Genomic DNA, 16,232 nt, shown 5'->3' with positions numbered 1-16,232 from the left:
TGTTAATCATAATACCATTTTATAGTAACTACTATAATCACAAAAGCATCATATATTATTATCCTGGCAAGTAAAGGTCTAATAAAATCAACAAGTGTATATATATCTAATAGTAGCAGTAGAATATTATTAAGCATAAAGCCTTTATTTGTCTTATTTAGTAATAACCTAGTCAAAAAGCTCTTAATATAATTATACTTAAACTAGAGTTATAAAATAACTTTAAGCTAAAGTTTTAGGCTATTAAAGCTATATAAATAGTATTATAATATAGATTTAACTATCTAAATTATACGCTCTATTTATCTATCTACTTATAGGTAATAGGCTATAGAGTAAAGTAACATTATCCTTGCCGCTTTCTAAATCACTATCTAGACCTATAATAAGAATTTCAGGTTACAGTCAGAGATAATTGTCTTTAAGAATCCCTAGTTAAATATTATCAGTGTATTACCTAGGAGACTTCCTTAGGTAACAGCAGTATTTATTATTTTACCTATAACAATAAACATTTCTTTAAAGAGTTTATTAACCATAACTATTACATAATCATAGTTCTTAAAATACAACAAAAAAATAGCTATCATAAAATCAATAGAAATCATATAATATAAACATAATAGCAGTAAAATTAGTTACAAGTTCTTATATACCTTATAACGTTATATTTAATAGACTTTACACAATAAGTAGTATAATAAATATTATCAGAATTCCTTAAGTCTATTATATATATAAAAGCCTTAAAGGAATTCTATAAGTTTTCTATAACTAATATAATTACTATCATAAACTATAACAAAGATGTCTACAAAACAGGATCATAAGATACAAAGCTTATCAAGGTAACTATCTGTTTATATCTTCCATAAAAGTCTATTTTTAACATAAAAAAGGATTTTTACTCTATTATATTTTTTAAGCCCTTCATTTTATCATATAATATTATTAATTCTTTACTAAATAAAGTCCTCTCTATAGCCTTGTTAAAGTTTGTCCTTAAATTTAAAAGTCAATTAAACCATACTACTAATTAGTTAGAGTTTTTTAGCTAGCGTATTAGCAATTATCAAAGCTAAGGGTAGGCTATTATTAATTGCTACAAAAGCAAAATCCATTAAACAATCATCTAGAAGTTAATCCAAGGTTCTAAGTATCCTTAGGTCAGTCTTGTTTACTACTAATAGTTAGCTTAGAGCATCTAAAACCAAGTAATCCTTTCCTAGCTTATAAAGGATCTAGATATTAAATTAGCTAATATATTCCATTACATAAATAAGTTTTTTATTAGCTATTATATAAACAATTAAGTTTATAATATTATTAACCTATTAAAATTAAATATCTATAATTACCTTATAGTCTATAAAGATAACTACTAGCTAGACTTAACTTAATCAAATCCAATATTAACATTTAGAAATTGTCTAAACACAGCCTATAACTTCAAGTTCCATAAACCAATAACGTTATTCTATATTACTAAGTATCTATAACATAAAAGCTATAAGTTTAATAACATTACATAAAAAGTATTATTATTACTCCTAGTTATAATATACAGCTTCTTTAATATAAAAAACTTAAACTCTAATACTATCTACTAATACATTAAATTCAACAAATAGTTAATATTTCAGGGAAAAAAACGTTAACACCATATACATTATTAGTATTATCTTAAGTTAATTAAAGGCATTAATCTCTTTTGCTATAGGTAGGAGAACATTAACTAAGGTAACTTATACTTTACATACTAGTTTTACCATTTTTCCCGTCTTTAGTTTTCCATCACTATCTTATCATTAATAGGTGTATAGTAGTAGTGTCTTACATTCCTCCAGGGGTTAAGCAATTATAGTATATCATAGAACAAAATAACACAAAAAGCTTCTAAGTCCAAAGAAATATTTAAGTAATTTAAAGGTTTTTAAAAAGTCAATAGCTTTAATAGCTTATAGTTTAGCCGTCATCATCATAAGTCCAAATAAGTCAACCAGTTTCCCCAGAACCACTACAATCAAAAAACCTACATATAATTTATCAAGTCCTAGTAAAATATTAGCTTTACTTAATCTCTATAATACCTATTTAATATCCCTAACATATTAATCAAGTCCCTTCAAGGCTATAACAATATCATTACAATAAAAATCACTTACCATATCCTTTAAAATAACATCTATTTATCTCTAAACATATACATTCAAATTCTTATAGCCTATAATAAAACACTTAAATATAAATTATCTTTTATAAATAATAATTATAAATACCCATTAAAAGCTTAGGTATACTCACCATTAGTAATAGAACGCTATTACATTAAAAGTAAATATATAAGTAACATTAACACATTTAGTAATAATATTATCTTATATTTTTATAAGATAAGCATCTATTAATATAATATTATTTAGTAGTTAAACATTAATAACTATTTTACCCTTTTTCTTTAGGTTATTATCAGCAGTCAAGAATATAGGCTCTGCCTGTTATTCCTCATCCTATTGTCTCTACACAACAAAAACAAAGTACACTACAAGGACTTAAGTCATTATACAATAGACCTTAGTGTTAAGCTTTACCAGAGTATGTTCTACTACTTCTTTTTCAAATAAGCTAATTAAGTAAATTTTATATTTCTTTAATATAAGTTAATACTAATCAGGTTTAAAGTAGATACACATTTATTAATTAATTAGAACATTAGTAAAACTAGTATCCTTAAAGACATAAATATACTTGTCTAGTATTACGCTAATAGCTTATATATCTAGTTATTAGTTGTAGATTTTAACGCTAATAAAGTGTTTAAAGACCTGTTTATCACAGATTAGTACTACCTTAATGACTCATAAAGCCTATCAAGTTAACTTCTTCAATGCAAGTCCTGTTACGTTATCTATGTCTACATTATTAACTATCCACACTTAAGCTAATAGGTCAATAAACACCAAATATCCCATACATTAGTTACATTAGATCATTTAATAACAATCTATATCATTTCAGACCATGATTTTTTATAAGTTGAAATTAGTAAGCATTATATATATACTAACAAGTAAATTAGCTAGCTTAAACAAAAAGTCCTATTTACTTTTATAAACAATATATCCAATAAAAATAACCACTATAGTATTAGGTAAAATAACGATTTGGTGTTTAGCTACAACTCTCACCTAGTATCATATCTCATTACGCTATACTACTATAAATATCTTAATATTATAAAATCTAATGATTATATAGCCTTTACTATTAAAAATATTAAATTATTCCAGGCCTAAACAGTCTATACTAATAAGCAAGTTAACTAATAAGTTATTAACAATTACTAGCTCCTAGGTAATTATAGCCACCATTACCTTACTATCACTTTATCTAGTGCCTTAGAAATATAAGTCCATAATCATATAATAACTTATTAAGTGTATAGCCTTACTAATACCTTTAACATTAAAGGGTATTACTCTTATCCAAATTTCCAGCATTACATAATATTTATCCAGTACTTATTAGTCAATTAGAAAAAATAAGCACCCAGTATCACTACACATATTAATTTATATTATTAAGTCTTAGTATAAGTTAAGGGTTACCTAGTATCAAAGGTATAACTATAATCTAAAGCTAAAGCCTACTCTAATCTAACTATTAGAGTTCACTAGTAATTTAATAAAAATTAAACCAGAATCATCTATTATTAGTTAATAACTTATAGCCATCAAGTTATACTAAAACTTATCTCTATAAAAAGCTTAAGTTAATATAGTCTATTATTTCTAATCAGCATATGTTTTTTACACATACTTATATAACTAGTTATTACTAAGAAAGAATTAATAACAAAAACAACATTTTTAACACATTATTAAGTAAAGTTACTAAAGAAAAGATATACCTACAAACTAAGCATTAAAACCCTCCATATATAACTCTATAAAGTCATAATCACCACCAGGTTCAATCCATTCTAAAGCCACATCATCATACACTATCTAATCATACTAACCAAGGTCAATCATTTCAGTCTCCTTATCTATCACCAATAGTAGTTAATAGGTTAATATAGAAGACTCATTAACAGATTCTACATTATTATCGTCTCTATAATAGGCCATAGCCTAAAGCTGTTATAAAGCGTTATTAAGGAGTTGGTTTAGTCTATCGTTCCATCTAATCCATTAATTCTCTAGAACTAAAAAAGCTTATCAGTTATTCCCTTAAGGTTAAGGGTTATATAATTATAGCTAGTGTTATTAATTAAATTAGTACATTATCAAGAATCTAGTGTTCTAGTTCAGCTAATTCCACTACAGTTAGAATCCTTGGTTAGTCTAAAACGCTTATAGTTAAGGATTTATCCTTCTTTACTACAAGTTAATCTAGTTTTTATTATTATATCTACTACTCTATAAATTCTAATTAAATTAGTTAACTAAGTTCTTTACTACTTATACAAAACAACTAAAACAGTTATATAAAGTAGTCTATAAATTCTTATCTACAAAAAGCTATTAAAACTACTAATTCTACTAAACCTAGCAAAAAGTACACTCTATAGCCATTATTTTCATTATAGACTTATAGTCCTATACATCCTATAAGAAATCATTAAATATAGTTAACTCTTTTAGCAGAATAATAATACCCTTGATAGCCCCATCAAATAATTCATAGACAGCTCACAACTAGCTAGTAGTATCTATAATACTACATACCTTAGTGTCACAAATCATTAATTAGACATAAGTTAACATGTCCTTGTTCTACTAGACATCATACAGGCCATAGGATACCGTCTTCCAGCGTTATATTACGTTACTATAGTATAGTCAGAATTATTCTATTAGTTTAGCAGTAATCATTAAGACTATTACTATACAAAGCAAGTTATAATCAACTTAAGTTAGGATTTAGGTATACCACACCAATACTATACTCTATAGACATTATATCCACACTTCTTATATCTAGTCTTCTAATCTAGTCACCACCAGGTCATTTAGTTAGTCAATAAAGGCATAAATGTCAGTATATATTATCAGTTTCCCATCTAAGACTATACCTAATTATACAAAGTCTTTTACTTCCAAGTTAAAAATACCTATATCCACTAAGCATAGTTATACAAGAAAGGCTACTTTAGCTCCTACTACTACAAAAAGTAAATATTATTAACAATTTTATTAAAAGGCATTAACTATTAAATCTATAAAGTTAATTTATAGTATTTAGTATTATATACGCAATATATTAAGGAAATTACTTTATATATCTTATTAGTATTTATCTATTACTAAAGCTAATAATTCTATTATTTAAGTAATAATTAAATAACCTGTATTCTACTAAGGATTTTTTGTGTTATCTACTATTACTATTGTTTATGGTTGCTTAATACTTACTTAGTCACAGTAGTTGTCTTATAGTTATCTAACTAATAAAAGAGTATAAAGGGAAAGTAGTAATTAATTAAGAGAAGTAGTAACTTATTTACTACTATCTTCCCTCTATTATTAAAAGGTATCTAAAGTTAAAAGTTATAAAAAGTTAATAAAACTAAATTATTTACTTATAAGTCTAGTTTAAGGGTTTAAAGTCATTTATAAGCTAGTTAAGTTATTAGCTAATTTAGATACTTTAAGAGCTTTTTAGTACTTTATTACTTATTATCTCTAATATTACAAAAAAGCTTTAAATATAGCTTTAGCTATTAACTACTTAACTAAATAGTTAATATCAAAGTAAATAAATTAATCTAAATTATCTAGAATCATTACTAGTAACTACTTAGCTATATTAACGTTATTATTAATTATATTAAATAAATAAATTACTTTAGTATATTATAAAAGCTTAGTAGAGTATTATTTAAGGTTATCTAGCAACATGCTCTACTTAACTAATTAGTTAAAAGTCTAAATATCTAAGATTATAAAGGTCTTTTAGGGTCAATTTTAATAAAAAAGGGTTTAATTTAATAAAAAGAGGTTAAAAAAAGAAGTATAGTTATAGATAGAGGTTATTAGGGTAAAGTTAGGAGGTTAAAGAGGTCATTTTATCAGTCTAGGTAGAGGATAAGCAAAACACTATATCTACACTTAGGACTAATTATTGTTAGTCAGCAATAGTTACTATAATCTTTTCTAGTCCTTTTTAATTAAATAGTTAAAAAGAATTAGTAGTAGTCCCCGAATCAAAATTCGGTTATGCTACCATACTATTAGGGTGTCCCTAGTGTGTATGAAGTAAGTTGTATTGCTCTATCTAACCCTGGGGGTCTGTCTAAATAGTAAGCCCATGTCCGGCTTATGTAACAGTTAAGATCCTTTTCATGTTGGGCTGGTCGGTGGCCGAACGGGTTTCCTCCTCGTGTTTCGCCATACATACATCGCAGAAATTCTTTGCCAAATGGGACGCCGTCCACTTCCACTTAATGTTCAGTCACAGGCCTTTTACGAAGAGAGAGACTAGGGAATAGGTAGGAAGTATCAGAATTGGTTTTATTAATACAGTGAAGCCTGGCGTGGAAGTTTATGATCGCCCTAAAAGAAGTGAGAGGAGATGGTTGTCATATCGACATGGCTGCTACAACTACTGGGACCTGAAAAGCCTCCGTCCCCAGCCAAAGATAATAAATGATCTCCCGAGTATGCGGCCGAATATCAAAGGAAGACCAAATCGAAACCACGTCAAAGGCTGCCAAAGTCTAGGTACTGGGACTAATATCTCATCAGCTCGTACTCCTCTCTTCAGTCTGACATCGATCGACGTTCCTACAAATGCCTCCACAGCCTGCACTACAAATATGGCCGTGTCCTTTGGTTGACTCAAGAACGGAGAATGGCTCGTCTGAAGTTCTCTATGCTCCACCTCACCCCCCATCTCTCTCACCATGCCGACTTGCATCCTTTGCACCACCACCGGCAATCCCCGATCTTGGATAGTGCCGAGATACCAGACAGGCACATCCTGCCATCCGGCATATGCATATTCACCCCCTTCAAACAGTGCTTTGAGGCTTTGCGTGGTGAGCTGAGATGTCCAGAATTCGGCTTCTTCTGGAGGAAGGTCATGATAAAAGAGCTCGCAAGGATCGGCGACGAGCTCGGCGTATCCCGTCGTGTCATTGACACGCCATGCAGGAGGTGGACGCCCAAATAGCGGGTCCATGAAAGCTAGTCCAGTCAAGGTAAAGCCCGAGGCGATGAGAATGAGTCCGATCACATGGCCATCGGATGGGGTGTCTTCGTGGTGTTCATTGGTGGAGGATGATGCTGGGGTTGAGCTGCTCTTGGCGGCGTCTCGTGGCCGTGCAAATCCTTTAATGATGCTGTTGCCAACCATGCCGCCATAGGAGTGAGCAATGACCACCACATCGTGTCCTTGTGCTGTCTCACGAGATAGAGCCTGGTGTGCGGCGTCGATATCGTCTTTGAAGGTCGCAGTAGGATCCCCAGTCGTGGACGGGAGGTTGATTGAAATGCATCTCAATCCATAGTTCTCTTGTAGGAGTGAAGTGATCTTGTCATAGCACGAAGGCTTGTGCCAAGAGCCCGGAATGAATAGTAGCGTTGGCAGTTTGGGCATTGTGTGTACCCTGTAATGTCATCGGATTTGGCGAGAGCCTTGTAACACTGACTTTGGCCTAAACTCCCGGATAATGCGCGTTTGTTGAATGAGGAATAAAAAGACAGCGGTCAGATTCATCTCGTTAGTTCAGAACTCTCGGGTGGCGCACAATCAGCTCATACTTCCTGGAATTCCAGGCCAAGAAACCCTGAACAAGCAAGAATAGGGGCACAGCCACAACTAGTTATTGTTTTCAGCCACGTCTTTCCAACAAGCTGCATGCTGAGAGACAGTATGTACTAAAGTAGTATAATGGAACGTTTTGTTATGCACCAGTTATGGGACATTACACCATATGATACCTTATAAAGGTGCAGGCTAAGATGCTGTATACTAACCCAATGAATATACTACCTCATTTTGTTTTCCCGAAATTAAGGATCAGTTGGCCGAATTCGTGTCCTGTTAGAAACCGCAGACAAGAACCTAGAGGCAACTGGCGATCGGATTTATGTCCCAAATGTATTAGGCCCCCAGTCAGTGACACAGTCAAATGCAGCAATACTTGATAGTGGTGATTTATAGAAAAAGCGACGTTGGACGCCGGCGTTGGTGGGGCCTGGGCTGGTGGGCGTTGGGTGCTGAAATCGAAGCGACGTTGCCCTCCCAGCATAACGTAGTTCACAATGTGCCAAAGATATAGTTTGATTCGACGGTAGTTCCTTGACCACGCTATGCCAGCTAAGATCAGCAACAAAGACCATCAATCAACTCTACTGTAGTCAATAAAGACATGGACTTAGTGCTCCGCCAATTCCATGCTTAGTAAAATTCTTCACGCATCCCGTAGTATCAATTCAAATGTCTTGATCCTACCCTAAAAGGTGAACTCGTAAGTTCGCTGGTAGTACAGCCTGTTCACAGCGGCTTACGACTTGATCATAATGAGAAAGCAGTAAGAATAACGCTTGAGTATTTACTTATTGTATCAGGATATTCACCATTGTGTTGGCTCGGATGTACATTCAAACTGCCTCTGGTGGCATGGCCCGGCAATTGAATGCTGGTATATCCAGCAACTAACTATCTTCATCCTCGTTGTCTTCCATATTTTCCAAGGCCCATGGCGCGCCCTAGAAATAGGTTCGCGTAAAGAAACTGCCGAAGCGGAGATGTCCCAAGATTCATTGCATTAGCAGCAGTGGCTGAAGCCGAAAACGACTCTCGCCAAGTCGGATTGGGGGATGAAAACAGCGGGTCCCCGGGGACCGGATGTGTGAAGAATGCGGAGCTAGCTAATCACGGCAGTCCCTTGGCCTCAGCTAACCCAGGATCTGCATCCGTAGGGATAGGCAACAATTTAGACTTTTCCATGGATTCTCATAGATTAGCTCCAATACGTCGTACCAAATACGCGGGTGCTGGCCCACCCACGTGATGGGCGTTTTTCTCCCACCACCGTCTCGATAGATATTTTCGGAAGATTTCTGGTCTTGGCTAGACATGACATCTTGCGTGAGTTCAATTGATGTGTGAGGTGTCTTGCATCAATTCAGTTTCCCGTCCGCCAACGTAATACAGCCGCCAAAAGCCAGTCACACCCTTTCCTGCGCGTCCCGCAACGTCTGGTGGACTTCCCGCGGTATCCGACGCTTCCACAAGGTCAGGAAATCCGCTCAGCCATGGCTGAGCCAACCGCCGACAATGGCAGCATCGTTGGCCGTGTCAGGAGCGCATCAATCTCCATCATGAACGCGAACCCTCAATTGGGCATGTGGCAGGCCGCCGGCACAGCAATCGCGCAGGCGCCTAACCTCACAGAGCTTCGCGACACCGACTCCGGCGGCGACAACATCGGGTTCAATGCGCAGGGCCACTCGGCGCGATACGCCGTCCAGGAGCCGCAAGGTGAATTGGCGCTCGTTAGACCCATTGTAGGCCGGCGCACTTCGACGTTCTCCAACGACGGGCAGCCCGGGTTTCGCAATGTGTTCAACGACAAGTCCGAGAACATCAGGGAGGCCGAGGAGCCGTCCGTCTTGGCCGGAACATCGGATGAGGCTCCGCCCGACACGGATGAAAGCCTACTACCCAGCGAAGGGCAGCAATTCCGGCGACGGCAGAGCCTGCATCAGAAGCACATGGCGAAGGACAAGGCACCGTGGAAAACGACGATCACCAACGGCTTGAAGGCATTTTGGAAGTTTTTCCTCACGCCGTCAGGATTTGTCATCACCATTTACTGCTTGAACATTGTCGTAAGTCGCAAATCAGCCCTTTTGGGTTGCATGCTTGAACTTTTGTTTGCTAACACCCGTTCTGTAGGCTTGGGGAGTAAGTGCGTGTAAAGTAGAAGAATTGAGAATGTGATATTGACTTCTTGCTCTAGGCTATGCTCTTCTTCCTGCTCCTCAAAGCCGCCCCGGCAATGAACTATCCCACCGCCGACGACGACAACTCACCCCGGAAAAAGTGGCTCGAAATCTGCAGTCAGATCCTCAATGCGCTTTTTTGCGTAACAGGCTTCGGCCTTGCGCCCTGGCGATTTCGTGATTTGTATCTTTACGTCCGGGCCGTCAATTTCAAAAACCAGACGGCCATGCTGAAGCTCGCTGCGCAGAACAAGAGCTGGTTCAGGCCGCCCGCGTGGGCTATCGAAGCCGAGAAGGTACCCGAAACGTTTACAGGCCAGGTTGCACCGCCGACGCCACTTTGGAAGCTTGGATTTACCATCTGGATGATGGTCCTGAACACGTTCTTGCAGGCTGTACTGTGTTATTTCATGTGGGGATACAACCGGCTTGACCGACCAGTAAGTGATTCAGCGCAACTCCCAATAGTCTTCTATCGACGTCTGCCTGTTGCAATTGAGGTAACTAACACATTACCCAGTCATGGGCAACTGGAACCTTCATTGGCTTGGGATGCGGTGTCGCCATGCTTGCTGGTCTGATGTCATGGTGGGAGGGGCGGAAGGTCAAAAAGATCGAAGGCCCAGAGGTGAAAATTGTTCAAGAGGTATAGGAAGTTAGCTCGTTCGACTACAGGGTCCGAGATATGTACGTTGATGTAAGTTTCGCCGCTTGACGGGATATAGACTTGGATTGAGTATCATGGCTTAATATGAATACAGCGGAATGCGGGTGCATTCATACGTCATTAGAGACTATATTATTTACAACTTATTTAATTAGTGGTTTTCTCTCACCCCCAGATGGATATATTACACCTATTCCAAACTGGTTGCTGTAAGCTGTATTCTCTGCGGCGACGTTAACATCAAGGAAAGACTGCAAGTTTTGTCTAGCCGAAGCATTGCTAACTTTGCATTTTTTACGCACTCAACTTCCCATTCATCATCCCTATGGAAAGACCTAGCTTAACATATTATGCTCAGTAGGTATGGCTATAAGTTACGTCAGTCGAACCAACAGCATAATTAGTAACGTAGTTGTTAACGCAGTATCCAGGCAGTGCAGCGCCGAAATCATTCAGGGACTATCACATCGAACAGGTGTGCTTCTAGTCTCAAATGTGTTCCTTAAGCAGGACGAATTTCGACCTGTGATGGTAAGTCACTTCAAAAATAACATTAAACGAAGACGTAAGGACCAGAGGCCAGAAGGCGAATGGCTGGTATGATGTCTCGAGAGCTATCTTGCAAAACATCGGTTTCACTTTCATTGGCAAGCATCGTGGCCTCTGGTGGTTTATACGGTGACCAAGAAGCGCTGAAAACTCATACTAATACTCTGTCCCTGATCAGGCTGAGCGGGGCCAGATTAAACATTCACCCATCGAAACTTTGTGCGTTCAACAACTTCAGGGTCCACAGGAATTTGATGCCAAGGCAATCAACCCCGTAGGGAACACCCCAACGTAATAACGACGACACTAGCAGGGGTATCAAAAGAACTTTTATTTTGTCGTCAAAGGCTAGCAAAGTCAAGTACCTTTCGATAGCACTGGTCCGTGCTTTTGCCACCATCCAAACGTCACGCGGGATTTGGTACTAGCGATACTCTACGTCTTTTCTCCTGTGCGCACTCACTCATTACAACCCACCGGCTTCTATCATCTCGAAGCAGGGCGCACATTTCTTTTTTAACATGTTCATATCTCAGTTGGTACTGTCGCTCGCGATCCTGGCCTCGACGGCCGGGACCTACGCCGGCCTGCGCAACCCCAACCCCGAACCCGCTCAGAAGCCTAGCGTCTCAGAGCGTGGACAGCCGAGGCATGCAGACTCTATCCGCTGGATGAACCTTACCCACCGACACACTCCAAAGGTCATCCTTCTCCCGCTGGTTCTTCTATCCCTCCACCTCGCGGCCCTCGCCTTCTACTACCCGGACATCCCGCCGGCCGCCCTCCGTCACGGCGCCGAGAACGGCCTCAGCGCCTCCCTGATGACCTGGTCATGCTCGACATTCCTGCCGCTGGCCCTGATCTTCTTCGCAGGCATTCCGCTCCGCCTCGGGCCTTACCGGTCGCTGGGGAAGAACTTCACCTTCCAGCTCTCGAAGCCGGACCAGCTCAAGACCACGGGGATCTATGCTCACGTGCAGCATCCGAGCTACACGGGCGTTATGGTCTTGGTGCTGTCGAACGTTGCTCTGCTAGCTAGGCTTGACGGCGTTTTGAGCTGCTGGATCCCGCCTACGGTGCATCAGAGTCTGAGGGCCATTGAGTGGGTTCTAGGTCCTGCAGCCTGCTCGGTGTTTCTATTTGGTGTGTGGACAAGAGTCCGGGAGGAGGAGCGCATGCTGAGAGCGGAGTTCGGGGAGAAGTGGGAACGATGGCATGCTTCGACGGCGCGGTTCGTTCCCTACGTTTTTTAAGCACGTGGACATGCGGTATCGTGGGTGCACAGAGGTACGGCCGCTATGACTTGGGATCTGTAAGACTGTAGACATCGTAACGCGATTCGGACTGCTTCATCAGTCGTGGAGAGTAACTTCTCCTACAGGTGATTTTACAAATTGGAATTTTCTGTAATTTCACAAACAGTTCAAGCCACTGGATCAGTTGCAAACTCTGGTTACTTGTTCGTCCCGGGAAGCTCTAGCCTTATTGAACCATACCTCAAGGTACTACTGCGCAGATTGGGTTACACAAGAGTCCTTATCAAAGTGTTTAATTCTGGCTCGAGACTGCATGGCCCGGCCAACAGCTCTTTGAGTTCCACAGCTAAATGGATCCTTTCCAACCAATCCACGGTACACAAAATGCACGATTCCCCACTCCGGGGCCTTGCCCTTGCTGCCAGTCTTTCTTATTCTGCTTGTGAGTCGAATATTTCATCAACAGTCAAGGCAAGATGGCCGAGCGGTCTAAGGCGCTAGCTTCAGGTGCTAGTCAAGTAATTGGCGTGGGTTCGAATCCCACTCTTGTCAATGCAAGTGCTCGTTTCGATCACTCCTTTTGATGTTTTCGTATATTTCTTTTTGGTCGTCTCGATATCTTTGGTTTCGTGCGGACTTGGGGCCGTTTAAGGCCGTTTTAGTGGTCCAGAGTGTTTTTGGAACAAAAGAGGGGTTGATGTAGCAAAGGCAGAAAAGCGCGCGTTTACATCTTTTGGGAGTATTGCCATTCATGTGAAAGGGGCGCAGTGTGTTCAAGAGTTTCGTGAATCTAGTAATACCCGTATTGGGAAGTAGTTCCTACGCCAAAATTGAGATGGACCGGAGTACAGTAAAGAGACTCTCCTAGAACAGAGTTATCAAATGAATCCGTACTCTGCCGGAGGTCATTGCAAGTCTTTACATCTTGTAGGAGCCCGCAACATTACATGACAAGGGATGTTATCGCAAATTCATCGAATGTTTCTCTTATTCTGAGTATCTCTGGCCGACGCTGCCGTCAACTGGATATCATGACCTATGAAACTACAGAGACGCTGACCCATTACCCTTAAACGCTGAACATTGACAGACGACCCCGCGCAAGCTCGACATAGCAATGAACGCACCCGCTGTTAGGTGCTAGATGTCGCGTTCTGGCGATCGAGCTTCCTTTTGGAGGCCTTGGCATCGGCAATCTTAATACTCAGCTTGACGGGCTTGGTACCCGAGGTCTCGAAGATGGTGTCAATCTCCTCGAGGTTCAGCTTGCTCGTCTCGGGGAACACAAAGTAACTGAGGAAGATCTGGATGAAGTTGTAGATGATGTAGACGGCCCAGATCTTGTACCCCACTTTCTGGATGCCAATACCGATGCCGTAGTTGTGAATGACGGCGGCGATGGCCTGGAACATGGCAAAGAGACCCATGCCCTTGGCACGCAGCGGCAGCGACAGCAACTCGACAGGGTAGAGGTTGTGCATTGTGGCGATGAAGCTGGCGCTACAGACTTGGAAGAGGAAGATCCACACGACCGTTAGGATGGCCGTCGTCTTGGTCTCGTTCAGGCTGTACTGCCAACTTGTAATGGTCACGGCGGTCTGCGCGAGAATGATGCTGACAAGACCAGCGAAAATAAGCGTGCGGCGGCGGAAGTAGTCGATAATGTAGGCTCCAAAGAGCGTGAAGACAAAGTAGATGGAAGTCGAGCCAAGGCTGATGCCGAGCTGGTCGAGTTGTCCCGTGATGCCGATGGTGTCGAGCGCAGGAGCAAGGTAGTAGCCGATGATTCCGCCTCTGGTTACAAATCTAGATTAGCAAGTGGCCCAAAGTAGGAAACTGCCCATGGAAAGAAAACCCATACCCATTCCACTGCTGGAAGACGGCGTACACGGCCAAAACAAATGTGCGAAACCACACAGAGCGCGTGAAGAAGACGCGGAAATCCCAGGTGGCACGGAAGCCAGCCTTGGTTGTCTCAATAGACTCCTCGATCTGAAGGATCATTAGGTCGACAATCTCGTGGTTGATGTCGTTGCTTGATGTCATGTACCGCGCGATGACGCGGCGGGCCTCGTCCTTCTTACCGCGCATGTAAAGAAAGCGAGGGGATTCTGGGCAGAGGACGTAGATGAAGATGCAAACTGTGATGGGGAATATGGCCTGGATGAAGAAGGCCAAGCGCCACTGCCAGTCACTGTCGAATTTGGTCAGACCCATCATGATCCCCAGCATCATGATGGAGCCGACCTGGAAGAAGGCGCCGAATATGCCGACAATGCGACCACGGAGGTGGATGGGCGCAATCTCGGCGACGTACTGGGGCGCCGTACACAGGGCTGTGCCGAAGCCGAGCACAAGTCGGCCGACCATGAGGCAGGCCAGGTTGGGGGCCAAGGCCTGCATGATGGCGGCGATGACGACAAGGAAGTTGCCGAGGAAGTTGACACCGCGACGACCCAGAACATCGGCGCAGCTGAGGAAGGGAGCACCCAGGAAGCCGCCAATCTGCATCAAGGCGTTGATCGTAGAGATGATGACACCAGAGTTGGGGAATCCGTAATAGTCGTGCCAGCGGTCATTAGAGTTGATGCCGCTAATGACGCCCCAGTCCACACCGTAACTATGTTCATCTCGTCAGCTTCCATCACAACCATCTCACGAAAGGAACTCGGAGCAAAGAGACACACTGCTTACCCCGCTTGGTTGCAGGCCATGACGAACATATAGCCGATGACCAAGAGGCCAGACTTGGACCTCATTGAGAAAGCTTCGGCAGACTTTTGCATCATGTCGGCCTCCGTGATGCGGGTGGCTGCAACCTCGTCGACATCCACACCCATCTTGTTCGCTTCCGCGACATCATCGTGGTAGATGACCGTATGGTCAACCTCTTCGCGTGGCGCCATGGTGGGCGGGAACGATCTCTTGGACCCAGATAAGGGGTCTTGCAGTCTCGTCGATCAGGAGGAGACAGGGAAGAAAACACTCAGCTGGTGAACATGAACAAGAAGCCCGAGTTCCTGGGTCCGAGGGATTCGGATTCCAGTGTGTGGTGTCTCGGCGGATATATAGACCTTTCCTAACCTCAGTATCGGGACCGGGAGACGACCCAGGGTGGCACCTTTTACATCCTGCACTGCTACCCTTCTAGCGCAACACGGAGTGGCCATCCGACAGTTGAGTCTCGAACCTTGGGAAATGTAGGCAATGGACAGGGCTCCCACGACGCTCCAACTGGCCATGTGGTTCACATGAGATGCTTCTTGCAGACGTGCCAGTCCAGATCAAATGCCGTCTTCGTCCATTCGCCTGCAGACTAAACTCTGCATTTCCCCAAGATCCACGCACAACTAGGACGGCAGCGGCTTTGGCCGATGGTGATTGGTCTCGACGGTTGTAGAGACGCAGTTGGATCGGACTAGCCACCACACCACCACCGGAATGAGGATATTCGGCTTGCTTTGACCCGTGATGATTGGCTCGAGGCGGTAGCCGGCCGGCTACCCCACACTCCCCAAGCCAATTTTCCTCAAATAATACGACGCCGGGCATCTACCCCGGTCGTTCGTGGGTTGTCTGGGGTTCAAATTGATAGTGCCGCACGACTATCGTTGTCTTCGAAAGACGCACATCAGCCAGACGGACAGATCCCGATCACCAGTACATCAGAGTTGTCTACTGCCTTCCCATAAACTTCCAACAGTCCAATCGAAGATCTCCAAGGCAAAAACAAGCCAAGGGCCCAGGCTAAACCAGACTGCACTCGACTTGGGCTGATCCAGACACCGGCATACCGGCTCGTCG

General features: G+C 41.3%; 3 protein-coding genes and 1 non-coding gene across 4 annotated transcripts; 3 read left to right on the top strand and 1 right to left on the bottom strand.

Annotated features, from left to right (window-relative positions):
• Nucleotides 1-9,266: 9,266 nt before the first annotated feature.
• On the top strand, nucleotides 9,267-10,608 carry ColSpa_07868 (uncharacterized protein; the record flags this gene model as incomplete). The annotated part of the gene is made up of 3 exons (XM_049274080.1): nucleotides 9,267-9,842; nucleotides 9,974-10,396; nucleotides 10,477-10,608. The coding sequence occupies 3 exons, from the start codon at nucleotides 9,267-9,269 to the stop codon at nucleotides 10,606-10,608; spliced, it is 1,131 nt and encodes a 376-aa protein (XP_049130037.1).
• Nucleotides 10,609-11,693: 1,085 nt separating this feature from the next.
• ColSpa_07867 (uncharacterized protein) lies at nucleotides 11,694-12,425 on the top strand (the record flags this gene model as incomplete). Its single annotated transcript, XM_049274079.1, has 1 exon — nucleotides 11,694-12,425. The coding sequence occupies one exon, from the start codon at nucleotides 11,694-11,696 to the stop codon at nucleotides 12,423-12,425; it is 732 nt and encodes a 243-aa protein (XP_049130036.1).
• A 473-nt stretch (nucleotides 12,426-12,898) lies between these two features.
• On the top strand, nucleotides 12,899-12,980 carry ColSpa_tRNA_210. The gene has a single exon. It is a non-coding gene; the product is annotated as a tRNA-Leu (tRNA).
• Nucleotides 12,981-13,561: 581 nt separating this feature from the next.
• Nucleotides 13,562-15,334, bottom strand: ColSpa_07866 (lactose permease; the record flags this gene model as incomplete). Its single annotated transcript, XM_049274078.1, has 3 exons — nucleotides 13,562-14,234; nucleotides 14,290-15,048; nucleotides 15,123-15,334. 3 exons carry the CDS (start codon nucleotides 15,332-15,334, stop codon nucleotides 13,562-13,564), a joined length of 1,644 nt encoding a protein of 547 aa, XP_049130035.1.
• Between the last annotated feature and the right edge of the window lie 898 nt (nucleotides 15,335-16,232).

This window comes from Colletotrichum spaethianum (assembly GCF_022836535.1).
Source record: "Colletotrichum spaethianum MAFF 239500 DNA, contig20, whole genome shotgun sequence".
In the NCBI taxonomy this organism is placed as follows: domain Eukaryota; kingdom Fungi; phylum Ascomycota; class Sordariomycetes; order Glomerellales; family Glomerellaceae; genus Colletotrichum; species Colletotrichum spaethianum.
This window is presented reverse-complemented; position numbering and strand designations above follow the sequence as displayed.